Consider the following 16,426-nt stretch of genomic DNA (forward strand, 5'->3'; position numbering starts at 1 on the left):
TAGAATTAAACAGTATAGAGAACATTGCAAGAGCTAAGACTCTCCCTCAACCCTCATGGTCCTCACTGAGACGATGAGCTCGGCTTGTATGCTGGGCTGCGGCTTTCAGCCCACCCTCTTTGCTCTTAGAAACTTAATACCCACAGACTCTTAGGTAGACTTTTCAGTTTTTTAAATTTTACACAAATTATATAATATTATGTATAGAAAAGCACTTTGGTTTCTGCAATGAATGATTTTTCATGGACATTCTTCTAATTTTTATTGAAGATAAAGATTAAACAATTCTTTTTAACTGCCTAAGAGTTCTTATAAATAAAACCCACAATACATACAAATACTTCCCCACTGATGAGCTCTTTCCAGTTTGGGGTGTTACAACAGAGGTTGCAATGGTTCCGACTCCAGGCGTGGCCCCCCACCAGCTATCTCCCTGTTTAGAGGCATCCGAAGGCAGGCAGGCACGTGGCTGTAGACAGCCCACCACTCCCATGGCCGAACACCTACCCTGCTCCAGGAATTAATGAAACATAACCTAGGGTGGAAATGGAAATATAAACTGTGCTTCAGAGACACAGGTATCATAGAGATCAAAAGCAGGGGTAAGGAAGTAGAAGCTATAGATATGTTCAAACTAGATGGTAGGGCATCGTGGAAAGAAGGTATCTAAGTAAGGATAGGAGAGGAAAACAGATGTAGCAGAATGATAGGAGAAGCTCAGGAATATCCACTGAGGCCCAGAACTCTTTTCTATGTCTTACCACCTGGCATAGAAGCAAGATATTGAAGAACCTGTCAATTTGGAATCTGTGGGCATTATCTAACTTACTCTGCATAAAGCAAAGGAGCTGAGAGATTCTTTACCCTCTATGTTGATCATTTCATCTTTTAAAAGACAGAAAATACTTCAGAGGAATACCTACTCTAGATTGATTTGTCCATGAGGAATTGTTGCTTAAAATGAGAGAGGAAAAAATGAGAGAGTTTACCCTGAAGTAAACTGTGGTGAGTCTGCGTGAAGATTTTAGGGAAGCAGTTTTCAGAAATTTGACAGCTCTATTGTCTGACTCAGAATGAAAATATGGCTCTGGAGGAAAATAAAATTTTAATTTTATAAAAGATATTCATGAAGAAAAATGGCTGCACACACAAACTAGGGTTCCCAGGCCTGTCATCTCCCGCCCCCTCCCCCAGTGGCAGAAGGCAGTGGGATGGGCTCACTTCTCTTCTGTTGCAATACCAGTAGAGACGGAGCAGGAGCACCCACCCCTGCCCGCAGCACTGGGCTGTAGTGAGCAAGACGAGGGAGGCGGTCTCTGCTCTGTGGGCACGATATCTTCCGTCCCCCACCTAGTAGCACTAGGCAGTCTGGAGCAACAGGTGAACAAAACACAATCAGGGCTCTGAAAACGAAGTTGTTGTTTTTGGCATCACAGCCCACAAAATGGGACCAGAATCTATGTAATAAGTCTAAACAGTGCGACAACTTAGAAAAATAAAATTAAATGGGATCCAGAGTCTCTTGATGTGCTACCCATAACATCCATTATCTTATGGAAAATCCAAGAACAGAGAACAGAGACAATTACAGCTTGAATGAGAAAAGGTATTCAACAGATGCCAGTATTATGATGACACAGATACTGGAATTATTGATAAGGATCTCAAAGCAGACTAACAAAGATTTTTTAAACATTTTATTTAGAAAATTAAATTTAACTTCTCCCAGGAAGAAATACAAATGGCCAACAGATATAGGAAAAGATGCTCAGCTTCATTAGTTATTAGAGAAATGCAAATCAAAACTACAATGAGATACCACCTTACCCCTGTTAGATTAGCTATTATCAACAAGACGGGTAATAGCAAATGTTGGAGAGGCTGTGGAGAAAAAGGAACCCTCATACAACACTGTTGGTGGGAATGTAAAGTAGTACAACCATTATGGAGGAAAGTATGGTGGTTCCTCAAAAAACTGCAAATAGAACTACCTTATGACCCAGCAATCCCTCTACTGGGTATATACCCCAAAACCTCAGAATCATTGATACGTAAAGACACATGTAGCCCCATGTTCATTGCAGTACTGTTCACAGTGGCCAAGACATGGAAACAACCAAAAAGCCCTTCAATAGAAGACTGGATAAAGAAGATGTGGCACATATACACTCAGCCATAAGAAATGATGACATCAGATCATTTACAGCAAAATGGTGGGATCTTGATAACATTATATGGAGTGAAATAAGTAAATCAGAAAAAAACAAGAACTACATGATTCCATACATTGGTGGAACATAAAAACGAGACTAAGAGACATGGACAAGAGAGTGGTGGTTACCAGGGGTGGGGGGAGGGAGGATGCAGGAGGGAAGGAGGGAGAGAGTTAGGGGGAGGGGGAGGGGCACAGAGAAAACTAGATAGAGGGTGACGGAGGACAATCTGACTCTGGGTGAGGGGTATGCAACATAATTTAATGACAAGATAACCTGGACATGTTTTCTTTGAATATATGTACCCTGAATTATTAATGTCATCCCATTAACATTAATAAAAATTTATATAAAAAAAAAGAAAATTAAATTTAATGAGGTGACACTGATTAGTAAGAGTACATAGGCCTCAGGTAAACCTTTCTATAACTCTTGAATTGTTAATTGTGTTGTTTGCTCAGCACCCAAAGTTCAATCATTTTCCTTCACTGTATATTAGTCTCTTTTTTCTCTCTTTACCCCACATCTTCCTCCCCAATCCCACTGCTAACCATTTCAGTTTTATATCCCACCTATATGTAAAATCACACATGCATAAGAAAACAGCCTTAGAGACCTGTGTATCAATAACTAAACACATAATATTTACTGTATATCATTGATATCTTAGAAAGAGTATGAGGCTGAAAAAATATTCAAAGAAATTAGAGGTGGCTGAAAACTTCTCAAAATTAATGAAGACATAAACCTATAAATTCAAGAAATTGAGAAAACCCAATCATGCTAGATGCAAAGAAATCAATACCAAGACATATCACAAGTAAAATTTTTGGAGAAAAGAATCTAGATACAAAGAAAATATAAAAATCTTAAGAAAAAGAAAAACTCTTGAAAGTAGCTAAGAGAAGAAAGGCATATTACCTATAAAGGCATACCAATTTGGATGATAGAAGATTTCTCATCTTATCCCATGGAGATCAAATAGAAGTGACACATTTTTCCTATGCTGAAAGAAATGAATTATCAACCATAAATTTCATATCCAATGAAAATATCTTTTGGCCTTGGCTGGTTGGCTCAGTGGTAGAGTGTCGGTCCAGTATGTGAATACCCCAGTATCAATTCCTGGTCAGGGCACACAGGAGAAGTGCCCATCTGCTTCTCTACCCCTCCCCCTCTTGCTTCTCTTACTCTTTCTTCCCCTCCTGCAGCTATGTCTCAATTGGAGCAAGTTGACCCCAGGTGATGAGGATGGTTCCGTGGCCTCTGCCTCAGGTGCTAAGAAGAGCTTGGTGGCTGAGCAATGGAGCAACATCCCATATGGGCAGAGCATCACCCCCTAAGGGTGCTTGCTGGATGGATTCTGGTTGGGGAGCATGTGGGAGTCTGTCTCTATGCCTCCCCTCCTCTCACTGAATAAAAAAAAAGAAAATAATTAAAAGGTGAATGGGAAGTAAAGAACTTCTCAAATAAAGAAAAACTAAGAGAAATTATTGGTAGTAGATATTGGCAAAGAAGTTTAAAAAGCATGACCCCAAAATACAGAAGAATTGAAGAACACCATAAAGCAACAGGGTTTAATTAACACTGATAGAATACTTCACACAACAGCAGCAGCACACATATTCTTTTCATGCACACATGGAAAATTCACTCAGTCCATATCCTGGGTCATAAAACAAACCTCCACAAAATGTAAAAAAAAAAAAAAAATGAAGTCCTGTTAGAGCATGCTCTCTGACAATAGAATCAAAATAAAAACCAATAACATATAGACAATAGAAAAAGTTCCAAAATCCCACTTGAAAATTTAAAAAAAACTTTCAGTTTTTATACTTATTTTTTTTTAATTTTTAACTGAATTTATTGAGACGACATGGGTTAATAAAATTATGTTTCAGGTGTACATTTTTATTATACATCATCTGTACTCTGTATTATGTGTTCACCACTCCAAGTCAAGTCTCCTTTTATCACCTTTTATCCCTTCTATAACCTCTTTTATCTCCCCATTCCCTTTCCTTCTAGTAATCACCATGCTGTTGTCTGTTTCTATGAGGTATTTTGTTTGTTTGTTTGTTTTTGCCTTTATTTTTTAATTGATTTTAATTTGTTGTGTTTACATAGTTACAAGGGTACCCCCCCAATTTATCTTCTGCCCTCCCCCCCATGTTCTCCTTGATACCACCTTTGCTTCTTCCCCCACTGCCTTCCACCCTTCCCTCCATGATTTACTATCTTGCCCTCTATGTCTCTGTGTTATGTGTATATATTTCACTAATGTCTTTCCTTTCTTTGATTGCCTCCTCTTATTCCCTTTCCCTCTGATCGCTTTCCCTCTGGACTCTTTGACCCTTTCTCTGCCTCTCTTCTGTTCCTCATTTCACATTGTTCATTAGATTCCTCATATGAGTGAGGTCATATGATATTTTTCTTTCTCTGCTTGGCTTATTTTGCTTAGCATAATAGATTACAGGTCCATTCATGTTGTCGCAAAGGATAAGATTTCCATCTTTTTCATGGCCACATAGGATTCCATTGTGTAACATGGCTTTTTATTCCACTCATCTACTGATGGACACTGGAGCCATTTCCAGATCTTGGCTATTGTAAACAATGCTGCAATAAACATGGGGTGCATTTCTTCTTTTGAATCAGTGATTTGTTATTCTAAGGATATATTCCTAGAAGTGGGAAGGCTGGGTCAAAAGGCAGTTTGATTTTTAATTTTTTGAGAATCTCCATATTGTTTTTCACAGTGGCTGCACCAGTTTGCATTCCCACCAGAAGTTCAGGAAGGTTCCCTTTTCTCCACACCATTGCCAGCACTTGTTATGTATTGTTTTGTTAATGAGCGCCATTCTGACAGGTGCAAGGTGGTATCTCATTGTGGTTTTAATTTGCATTTCTCTAATGATTAGTGATGTTGAACATTTTTTCATATGCCCATTGGCCATCTGTATGCCCTCTTTGGAGAAGTGTCTATTCAGTTCTTTTGCCCAATTTTTGATTGGATTTTTTACTTTCCTGGTGTTGAGTTTTACAAGTTCTTTGTAGATTTTGATTATTAACCCCTTATTGGACATGTTGGCAAATATGTTCTCCCATTGTGTAGGTTGTATTTTTATTTTGTTTATGGTGTCTTTTGCTGTACAAAAGCTTTTTAGTTTGATATTGTCCCATTTGTTCATCCTGTCCTTTATTTAACTTGCTTGTGGAGTTAAATCAAGGAAGATACAAACAAGTGGAAGTACAGGAAGAATAAATATTATTAAAATGTCTATACTACAGCAATATATAAATTCAATGCAATTCCTATTAAAATATCAATGTCATACTTCAAAGATATAGAACACATATTCCAAAAATTTATATGGAACCAAAAAAGAACACGAATAGCCTCAGCAATCTTGAAAAGGAAGAATAAAGTGGGAAGTATCACACTTCCTGATATCAAGTTATACTACAAGGCCATTGTACTCAAAACAGCTTGGTACTGGCATAAGAACAGGCATATAGATCAATGCAACAGAACAGAGAGCCCAGAAATAAACCCACACCTTTATAGTCAACTGATATTGACAAAGAAAGTAAGAGCACACAATGGAGTAAAGACAGCCTCTTTAACAAATGGTGCAGGGAAAACTGGGCAAATACATGCAAAAAAAATGAAAAGACCACCAACTTACACCATTCCCAAATTAAACTCAAAATGGATAAAAGACTTGAATGTAAGTTGTGAAACCATGATCATCTTGGAAGAAAGTATAGGCAGTAAGCTTTCCAACATCTCTCACAGCAATATATTTGCTGATTGTCTATGAGTTTTTTTGTTTAACCCCTTCAACTTTTCTACCCTACCCTGCATCCCCCATCCCTCTGACAGCTTTCAGTGTCTGTTCTCTATCTATGAGTCTGTTTCTATTTTGTTTGTTAGTTTTAAAAACATTAAATAATGGATGAACCATATAGAAAGTATCAAATAAAATTAAAAATAGAACCAAGTGAAAGTGAGAATACAACATATCAAATTATGGGAAATTTATAACACAAATTCTTACATTACAAATGAGGAAAAATCTCAGATCAATAAACTAAACTCAAACCTCAAGAAACTAGAAAAGAAGAGGCAAGTAAACCCTAAGCAACCAGAGAAAAGAAAATAATAAAGATCAGAGCAGTGATCAGTGAGATTTAAAATGGAAATACAAAATAGATTAATTAACAAAACGGAATGCTGAGTCTTTAAATACAATCAATTAAATTGATAAAGCTCTAGCAAGACTGGAAAGATTTTATAAAAATTAGGCAAATCACCAATATCAGGAATAAAAGAGAATATTACCACAGATCTTGCAGCCATTAAAAAGAAAATAAATTACTAACTTTAGTTTACAACTTAGAATAAATGGCACAGTTTCTAAAAAACATAAGCTACCCAAACTCAGTCAATATAAAATAGATAATATGATATCCATAATTATTAAATAAGCTTAATTTATAATTAAAAGCTTCTGAAAAAGAAATAGGAAATATTTAATTAGAGTATCTTGACAAATCCTTAATAAAGAATAAGGACCAATTCTCCCCAATCTCTTTTGATAATATAAGAGTAGAGAATACTTCTTAACTCATTTTATGAGGTCAGGATTACCTCAAAAGAGACAAAGACAGTGCAAAACACCCTCCATATCTCTCAAAATTTGACTTAAAAATCTTCAACAAAATATTAGTAAGCCATATCAAGCAATGTATAAAAAGAATTTATATACCACAACTAACTCAGATTTCCAGATATGCAAAGCTTGTTCAATATCCAAAAATCAATTGATATGACCCACCATATCAACAGATTAAAGAAGAAAAATTACATAATATTTAATTCAGTGGTTTTCAACTGTATGGACTGGCAGTTGAAAACCATTGATCTAATTGACACAGAAAAAGCACTTGACAAAATCCAGCTTGTAATAAAGCTCTCATAAGTATGATTCATAGTCTTATCTCTAATAATAATAAATTCATAATAAAAACTCTCAGAAAACTAAAAATAGAGAACTTCTTCACCTTAAAAAAAAAAGGAGTGTCTACAAGATATCGAAAGATTATGTGATACTTAGTGGTGAGACAAAATACTTTTCTCCTAAGATTAGAAACAAGGCAAGGAAAGATCTCCGTTCTGGCTTTCTTATTTAATCACATTTCAACATACTATGGGCAAATATGTAAAAATCAAAGTTCAAACACAATGGCATTTATAATCACTCTGAAGAAAATAAAATATTTAGATATAATTTAACAAAGTGTATATACATTATCTATATGCTGAACGTGGCAAAATCTTGATTTAAAAAATAAAATCAAAGACCTAAATTAACGCAAAGGCATGCCATGTTCATGGATTGTAAGACTAAACAAAGTAAAGATGTCAATTCTTCTCAAATCTATTTATAAGTGTAATATAACTCCTTTAAAATCCAAGCAATGCTTTTTTTGTAGGTATAGGTAAACTTATACTAAAATGTATTAGAAAGGCAAAGTCATAAAATAGCTAAATAATATTGAAAACAAAAATAAAATGTGAGAACCTGGTAGTAAGTCTTGAAGTAAATTTACAGTAATCCAGACAGTGTGGTATTGATGGATGATAGACATATAAGTCAATGGAACAGAATAAAGAACAGAGAGATAGACTTACACAAATATATATGTGATTTTTGACAGAGAGTTAAAAGTAATTTAATGGAAGGATAGCCTTTTTAACAAAAAGTGTTGGAGCAATTAGACAGCTATAGACAAAACAGACAAACGGACCTTGACCTAAACTTCACATCTTTTAAAAATAATCAACTCAAAAGAAAGCCACAGCCTGACCAGGTGGTGGCACATCAGATAGAGTGTTGATTGGGAACACTGAAGACCCAGGTTTGAACCCCAATGTCACCGGCTTGAGCATGGGCTCATCCAGCTTGAGCACAGGCTCACCTTCTTGAACCCGGGTCACCTGCTTGCGCATGGGATCACAAACATGATCTCATGATCACTGGAGCACAAATATTGCTGGCTTGAGCCCAAAGTTGCTGGCTTGAACAAGGGGTCACTGGCACAGCTGGAGCGCCCTGGTCAAGGCACTTATGAGAAGGAATCACTGAACAACTAAGGTGCTGCAACTATGAGTTGATGCTTCTCATCTCTCTCCCTTCCTCTCTTTCTGCTTCTCTGTCTCTCTCTGTTTCTGTCTCTCTCACATACACACACACACACACACACACACACACACACACACACACACACACACACAAACCTTAAACTTAATTTTAAAATGTAAAACTATAAAAGAAAACTTTTAAAATGAAACATATGGGAAGATCTTCAGTGTGAAGGGCTTGAAGAGTTCCTTGACTTGATGCCACAATCCCCACCCCCTAAAATGACAAGTTGGACTTTAATAGAATATAATAATTTTGCTTTGCAAAAAACTCTGTTTAAGAGAATGGAAAGACAAATTACAGACTGGGAGAGAATATTTGAAAACTACATATCCAGCAGGGACTTGTATTTTTAATATATGTATAAAGAACTCTCAAAAATAAAAAATAAAGAAAAAAACTAATCCAATTAAGACATTGGCAAAAGACAGGAAGACATTTCACCAAAGAGAGTATACAGATGGCAAACAAGCACATGAAAATATATTCAACATCATTAGCCATTAGGAAAATGCAAATTAAAATTACATTGAGATATTACTATCATACACCTATCAGAATGGCTCAGATTAAAACAGTAATAACAACAATTGCTGGTAAGAATGCACAGTAACTGGCTCAGTTGTACACAGCTGGTGAGAATGTAAAAGGGCATGTTTACCCTGGAAAAATAGATCAGCTGCTTGTTGAAAAACCAAACATACACTTAGAATCCAGCAATTGCACTTTTGGGCATACATCCCAGAGAAATAAAAACTTATGCTCACACGAAAACTTTTACTAAATAGCCATAGCAGCTTTCTTTGTAATGGCCCAAACTAGAAACAACCCAGTGTTTTTCAATGGGTAAACTGTTAAATAAACTGTGGTACATTCATGTCATGGAGTAATTACTCATTGATATAAAGAACTAACTATTGATACACACAGCAGCTTGGATGGATCTCAAGAAAATTATGTTATATGGAAAAAAAGCTAATTCTAAAAAAGAAACACACTCTGAAATTCCGTGTGTAGAACATTCTTTAAATAACAAAATCACAGAAATGGAAAACTGACTAGTGGTTGTGTGGGGGAGGGGGATAGTGAGCACTGGTGGGGGGTGAGGAGTAGGTGCAGCTAAAAAGGAGCAGCATGAAGAGATGTCTATGGTGACTGAATGCACATCCAGCATCTTGATTCGGGTGGTGCTTACACAAATATACACATATGGTTAAATTGTGGAGAACTGAATTCACACACACAAATGAGAGCCTGTAAAACTAATGAAATCTAAATAAGCTCTGTGGATTGTACAACATCAATTTCCTGGTTGTGAAATTGGACCACAGCTATGCAAGATGTCATTGCTGAGGGAACTGGATGTGGGACACAGAGACTTCCCTGCACATTTGTTTTGTGCAACTTTCTCTAAATCTATGATTATTTCTAAATCAAAAGTTAAAAAATAAAACACTGTAGGATAAAGCCAGCTGTTTAAAAAATGATAAGAAGTAGTGACACAACAAGGAAAAATTCAGATCAATGACATGAACAAACAGTGGTCACCTCAGCAAGGCTGACCCTGAATGGACTCCAGGGTTAAGGTGTTGGGAAGTTTTAAGAATCATCTTAAGAGAAGGAAGAAGGGACAATGAGGCCCACAGCTGGAAGCCAATGCTTACTGTTAATTAAAACAAGCCACACCACAAAACCCATAACTTTTCTATTTATATTGGGGGGAGTCTTCTCTGTCAAGAAAAATGTTCTTTGAAAAGATGAAGAAAAGATAGATGCAGATAAATATAAATTACCAGGACAGGGCTAGAAGGAGATGGGAATACATACTTGCAACTAATGGAGAAATGAGTCCTAAAGACCTATTACAGTACAGTGATTTATAATCAACAAAACTAGATTATAAACCTCAAACTTGCTGAGACTAGATCTTAACTTCTCTCAACAAGGAAATAACTGGCAATTATGTGATGTGATAGAGGTGTTAGCTAATGCTATAGTGATGATCACACCGCAGTATAAATGTATCATGTCAATATATGTACACCTTAAACTTACACAATGTCCTGTGTCAAATAAAAAATTAAAAATGAATAAATAAATAAATAAATACATGAAGTTCTTGAGACTAAAATTACTGGAAAGAAGCAACCATGAAGAAAGATATGAAGCCTGAAATAAGGAGCTCGTGGGAGGTCAGACAGATGACAGTCCATAGGCCTGCAAGAGCTTCCTGATCAGGGGATAGAACCCCTGGAGAAACCAGACATGTCAGGAGAGTGACAGGATGACTCGAGCCAGACAGCCAGACGGGAGCACACCCAGGACACACCAGAGTCTCTTGATCAAGTTCAAATACTCCATTCCCAATGTGGGAGATGGGGTTGAGAGCAGCTCATGAGGAGAGACCTGGGGTTTTGTTAAAACTTCAGGGATCAAGCTTCTTTGAGAAACTAAAGCAAGCTTTGCAGAAATAAATCAATAATAAAGACCCCTGGAGCCCTTTAGTGCTGAAACAAGTCATTTTAGTCATCTCAGTAACACTAGAGGGGGCCACTATGTTATGAAGTCCCATAAGGATTACTCATCCAGAAAGTTCCATTTGTTCCATGATTTTTGTATGAGATGACAGGATTCATAAATGAGTAAATGCATTTAGGAAAATATTTCTTCCATCTGAATTGGAACAGCAATTTTGTTTCTTGGTTAGACACTGAGTCAATGACATCCACAACCCAGGTCAGAAATCTGAGCTTCACCCTTGACCCTTACATCTCTCCCACTTGCCGAGTCCCACCATTATAGTTCCACTGATTTGACTTGTACTATTTCTCCAGACCACTCTCCCTTTCTTCTTTTACAACCACTGCCTCTCATCTCTTGCTGCCATGCTCCTCTCTGTCCTCAGCATTACTCTTTCTGGCTTGTCCCCCCTTCCATAATAATGAGTAATCTTAAATGGAAGCCGATGCCTCTCAGCTCAGCTTGAACCTCTTCAAAGCTCCCCACTGCCCTTAAGATAGAGTCCATATTAATTTGCCCTGGTCTCAATTCCCACTGAGCTTTCTCTATGCCATTGCTGGGCTCACCCTGCCAGCCTCCTGCCCATACCAACAGGACTGCAGGCTCCGTGTTTATTCCTGTCTGTTTCTTCCATGCTGGCTGCAGTGCCTGGGAGGTAGTAGGTGCCAAGTAAGTTTTATCGGCTAACTTTGAACATTTCATATCTTAAAAGTCATATATCTAGAATGCTGCATTTCCTGATGTGCTGAACAACCATCGATTATTAAAGATGTTTACATGCATGCCTTTTCTATTACCATACCATAAACTCCCAAAGGCAGCACACCAGACCTTTCAGCTTTGTACCCCCCTAAATTCCAACCATCAATCTGCTCAGACACATGCTGGATGAGAGGGGTCCTGACTGAGGCCGGCGGACAGAGTTGCAGTAGTTACTGAACATACGTCTCCCAGAAAAGACTGGAGTGAGGAAGGCTGGTCTGCTTGGAAGATGGTTCGCAGAAGGTATTCTACAATAGGAGATCAGAGCCCCCCTCTGGAAAGCACTCACTGATGACTTTATATGCTACAAATCCTAGAAGATTTACACAAGGTGTCACCAGTGTGACACTGAGGGGAAAAAATACAGATGACAGAGTTGACTGAACCTTTTACATCTGAGTTTAACCCACACAAATGGATTATGGAGCTACAGATGTATCTCAGCCAGCGAGAAACAGAGAAAGCATTCCCTGATCAACACGTCAGTTATAACAGAAGTAGCCTTAAGAAGTTCTGAGGAATTGCATTAACATGAAGCACTTGGCTTCTTTTCATCCTCTTGTTCTGACTCATGATCTCATCCCACAACCTGCGCGTCAGAATGAGACACTAATCAAAGAAAGGGCACTCTAGGCATTAGCTTATATATACAAGGGGTAAAATAAGCATTAGCATTAATAAAAGAAAAAATATTTAAATACAAATGAAAAAAATTGTAAAGCTTTAAAAGAAAACCTCTCTATGCTAAAAAACACAGAATCTATTATTAGCATTATACAAATTCTAGATTGAAGCATTCCAGAAAAGTATTAGTGAGAGTCCATGGTGCAAACCCTAGACTTTCTATCTCTACTCTACCATCATCACCAACAGAAAGACTACATACAGCACCAGGGAGTGTCATTATTGGGGAGTAGTAGTACTTTACCATTGATTTCAAAAGGCTCCATTGTAGATGACATGGATTGGTCCAGAGCAGCTCTTTCTCCAGTGGTAGCTAAGAATTCTTCCTCCTTGAGAATTTCCTGAGATTCTATCACTACACTTTATAAATGGTTAAAGTCCTGAAGCTAGCAGAAATGCTTCCCTCCTGAGGAAGCACTCGGGGGAAGATTGTTCCCATTTAACTACTGTAGCTAGTTGTATACTATGCAGCACTTCCTTTTGGCTCTGACTTCTGAATTTTCAAAATGTTTCCTACCATGATCAGAACTGGCCAGTTCTCAAAAATAGGCTATTCATGCGTGGAGCTCCTGCTTAGTGCAGCAGCTTGTGAAGGCGGGTCGAGATGGTTTCTCTTACAAGTCCTTGAAATTGCCCCTTGCTCCTAGACCCCTGAGAGCAGAGAGTTGGATAATCCTGGGAAGGCCATTTCTCTACCTCCCCCCACCCCTAGCTAAGCCCTGACCCAGCTCGCTATCCCAGGACCTCTCCAGCTCACACTGAAATCTCCCTCCTCTGACCTCCTTCTACTTTTGGGGTCCATCCTTGCTTTTCAAACATGGACTGGCAGCATCAGCATCACTTGGAAACTTGTTAGAAGTGAAGTCTTGGGTCCCACCACAAATAGACTAAATCCCACTGAATGGTTAGTCATATCCTCAGGTGGTATATGTGTACATTAACATTGGAGAAACACTGCTTCAGGCCATGTGTTTTAGCATTCAGTTATATCTCCTCTTGTAGTTTGCCCATGCTCTGTGTGCACCTATGTGTTTTCTGGTTAGATCTGAGAAACTTGAGGGAAGAAACCCCTTCCTTCTGTCTCCCGTGTTGGGCATGCCCTACTGCGGACGTTGTATGGGGCATTGGTTAAGACACAGACCCTAAGAAGTTGAAAGCCCAGATTCGAATTTCTCCTCTACATAGCAGCTACGTAACTGTGGGCATGTCACTTAAACTTTAAGTGCCTTACTTTCCTCATTTGTAAAATAGGAAAGTATACATAGTAAATTAATTAAGCCACATAAAGTGGCTAAGATGGTGTCTGGTGGACAATGAGCACTAAGGTAATGCAGCCCAGTTATCACAGGAGACACTGTGAGCCTACAGGACATCTTTGCCTTATAGGAATTCATGGTTCAGTAACTGGATGTGGGTACAACTGAAAAAAAGAAACCCAGAAAGTTACTGTTAGGTGTGGTGGGAATGAAGTAGCTGAGAGGACAGAGTGGCCTGGAGTGGGGGGACTGAGGGGTGGGAATACCACAAGACTCATGATCTAATCTGGGTTTAAAGGGATCACTACAGATCCCTTTCCTGGAGGGAAAGGGAAGGGCCTGCAGTTAGGAGAAATGGCAAGAGCAGCAGGGAAGCGCAGGATTCCGGTCACTGGAGTGTGGGAGGGGAGGAGGACCGGGGGCAGCACTGAGGCCAGGGAGCCTGACTCCTCTTTGCTCTGTGACGTGGCAGCAAAGGGGAAAGAGAAACTCAGGAAAGGGGGTTGCTGGCAAAGCTTCACAAGGCAGAGTCCCAATAGTGCCCGCAATTTGATCATCCAAGAAGTCTCTGGTGCCAACCGAGGGTTAGGGACAGAACCAGGGCAGAAAAGGTCAAAAGGAGATAATTGAAAGTGAAAAAGTGAAGGCAGCTAGTGACTAGGTCAGAAGTTTTGGGTGTGAGTGGACTGTAGGGAGGCTTCGGGGGGGTTTCCCTGCCGGAAGGAAATCCCCTGGGCAAAGGAACCCCTTTGCTTAAGTTGCTGTGCCTCCTCTTTCTGCATAGTCAGCTCAGCTCTGACCAAGGGTATCTTTATTCATGGGGGAGGGAAGGGGGCTCATCGGAAAACTCTGGAGGCTCATTGCTCACTGCCACCATCCTCGGAGGCTGCATTCAGTGGATGTCAAGTATAGACATTTTGGATCTGGCTTATGGGGCCAGACAGACTTGGAACCTAAATTCAGTCTTCCATTAACTTGCTGTGTGACCTCAGTGACTGACAAACTCTTTGAACCCTAGCACACAGTCATAGCTTGTAGAGCCATTAACTGTGATTCAGGATTTATCAGGTGCCAGGCACTGGGCTGGGCTTTGCATTCATTCCTTAATCCTCACAACAACTTGTACCTTGCCTCAGATCTTGTGGTTAGAATGTGACATCCCAGAATTCAAATTCAGAAGCCCCACTTCTACACCCAGTTTAATCCAGAGCTGGAACTCAGAAGTTTGCACCAGAGGGGCTTCTTGAAAACACGCACACCAGTCCCCACCTCCAGCCTGCGGCTCTGGTTTTAATAGCAGCCCTCCCTAGGACAGCTGGGCTGAGGATCCTGCATGGAATAGCAAGTGGTCCCTGCAGCACCAAGACCCATGTGGGCCCTCAGGATTCCATCCCAGGAAGCCCCAGTAGGTTGATCCATAAAAAATAACTGATATTCACCCTCTCGACATGCGATAAATGGCCACTTCATAGGATTCAAGCTAGTGCATCCAGCATGCAGGGCCAGGGCTAGAGTGAAGCAACTGAGGCATTAGCCTGGGGTGCAAAGGATTCAGGAAACAAGGTAAATAATATTTGAACACAATAATTTAAAATTAATGAAAAAAGCTCATCATGAACATTTTAAATAAAGATAGGATCCCATGCTGCCCTTGCAGATGACTGGTCACTCACTCACCTGGTTCCAGCCCCACTCATTACTCTGTGCGTCTGCATCTCCATTTACAAAAGGAAATACAATAGTTGCCCTGTCTGCCCACAGGGTTGGTGTGAGGATAAAACAAAATAACAGAAGTATGAACACGTCTGTAAATGAAAGGGCTCTCAGTGGAATAGCATCTGCTATGAAGCTGCTCATCATAATGCGAAACTCCTGCATTGTCTATGTCAACCTTTAAAATCCCTTAAATCTCCCATAGAGTACAAAACACACAATTTGGAAAATTGGTGCCATCTCTTCCCAAGGCCCACTCAGACACTTTTATCTTCAAGAACACAGGCTTACTTCTCTCGAGCATCAGATTAAGTGGTTGACTTGCATTTGGGGACAATGTTGTTCAAGAAATGCAGGCGTGGGCTTTATTTTTCTAGAAGATTGCATCTAATTGAGCTGGTGAATGTAAATGTGTGTTCAGAGTGGCTCCAATGTAGAGATATCAGTCTCTGACATTCTCCAAAGTGATAGCCAAGGGATTCACAGTGCTTTAATAGACAGGAGTTCTGGGGCTGGAGTCCCAGGCAAATGTGGCCTCTGCAGAACTTGACTCTTTATGAACTAGTGGGTCCTAAATTAGTTTAGTTGATGGGCCACCTGGAAGGTCACTAAGAACTCCTGAGTAACCCCATTTCAGGTTAAAGTTGGGGCAACCAGGTTGCTACATGATAAAAAATCCACTGACACAAACCTTAATGTTCAAAACAAACAAAACCCTGCAGCCAGCTGTCCCTAAGTCCCTGTCACACCTCATTAGCTGTCCGGCCATTTGCCCCACCATCTGTTGTCTGTCTGAGCTCACCAACAAAGACAATAGAAGAGGAACTTGTCCTAAAGACAACGTGTAGGAGACAGATATTAAAATTCCATTTATTGCCTGACCAGGCAGTGGCATAGTGAATAGAGCGTCAGCCTGGGATGCTGAGGACCCAGGTTTAAAACTCAAAGGTCGTTAGCTTGAGTGCGGACTCATCTGGCTTGAGAGCAGGATCGTCAGCTTGAGCCTGGGATCATAGACATGACCCCAAGGTTGCTGGTTTGAGCCCAAGATGCTGGCTTGAGCAAGGGG

The 16,426-nt window shown here is 39.5% G+C and overlaps 1 protein-coding gene across 1 annotated transcript in view; it reads right to left on the reverse strand.

The window, feature by feature from the left end:
• The window catches only part of MARCO (macrophage receptor with collagenous structure), a 38,573-nt gene extending 25,771 nt beyond the window's left edge, over positions 1-12,802 (reverse strand). The window contains exon 1 of the mRNA XM_066345190.1: positions 12,633-12,802. Coding sequence (XP_066201287.1) covers positions 12,633-12,666 — 34 coding nt within the window. The 5' untranslated portion in view covers positions 12,667-12,802. The remainder of the gene's footprint in view (positions 1-12,632) is intronic.
• Positions 12,803-16,426: the final 3,624 nt, after the last annotated feature.

This window comes from Saccopteryx leptura, chromosome 7, assembly GCF_036850995.1.
Source record: "Saccopteryx leptura isolate mSacLep1 chromosome 7, mSacLep1_pri_phased_curated, whole genome shotgun sequence".
Lineage (NCBI taxonomy): Eukaryota > Metazoa > Chordata > Mammalia > Chiroptera > Emballonuridae > Saccopteryx > Saccopteryx leptura.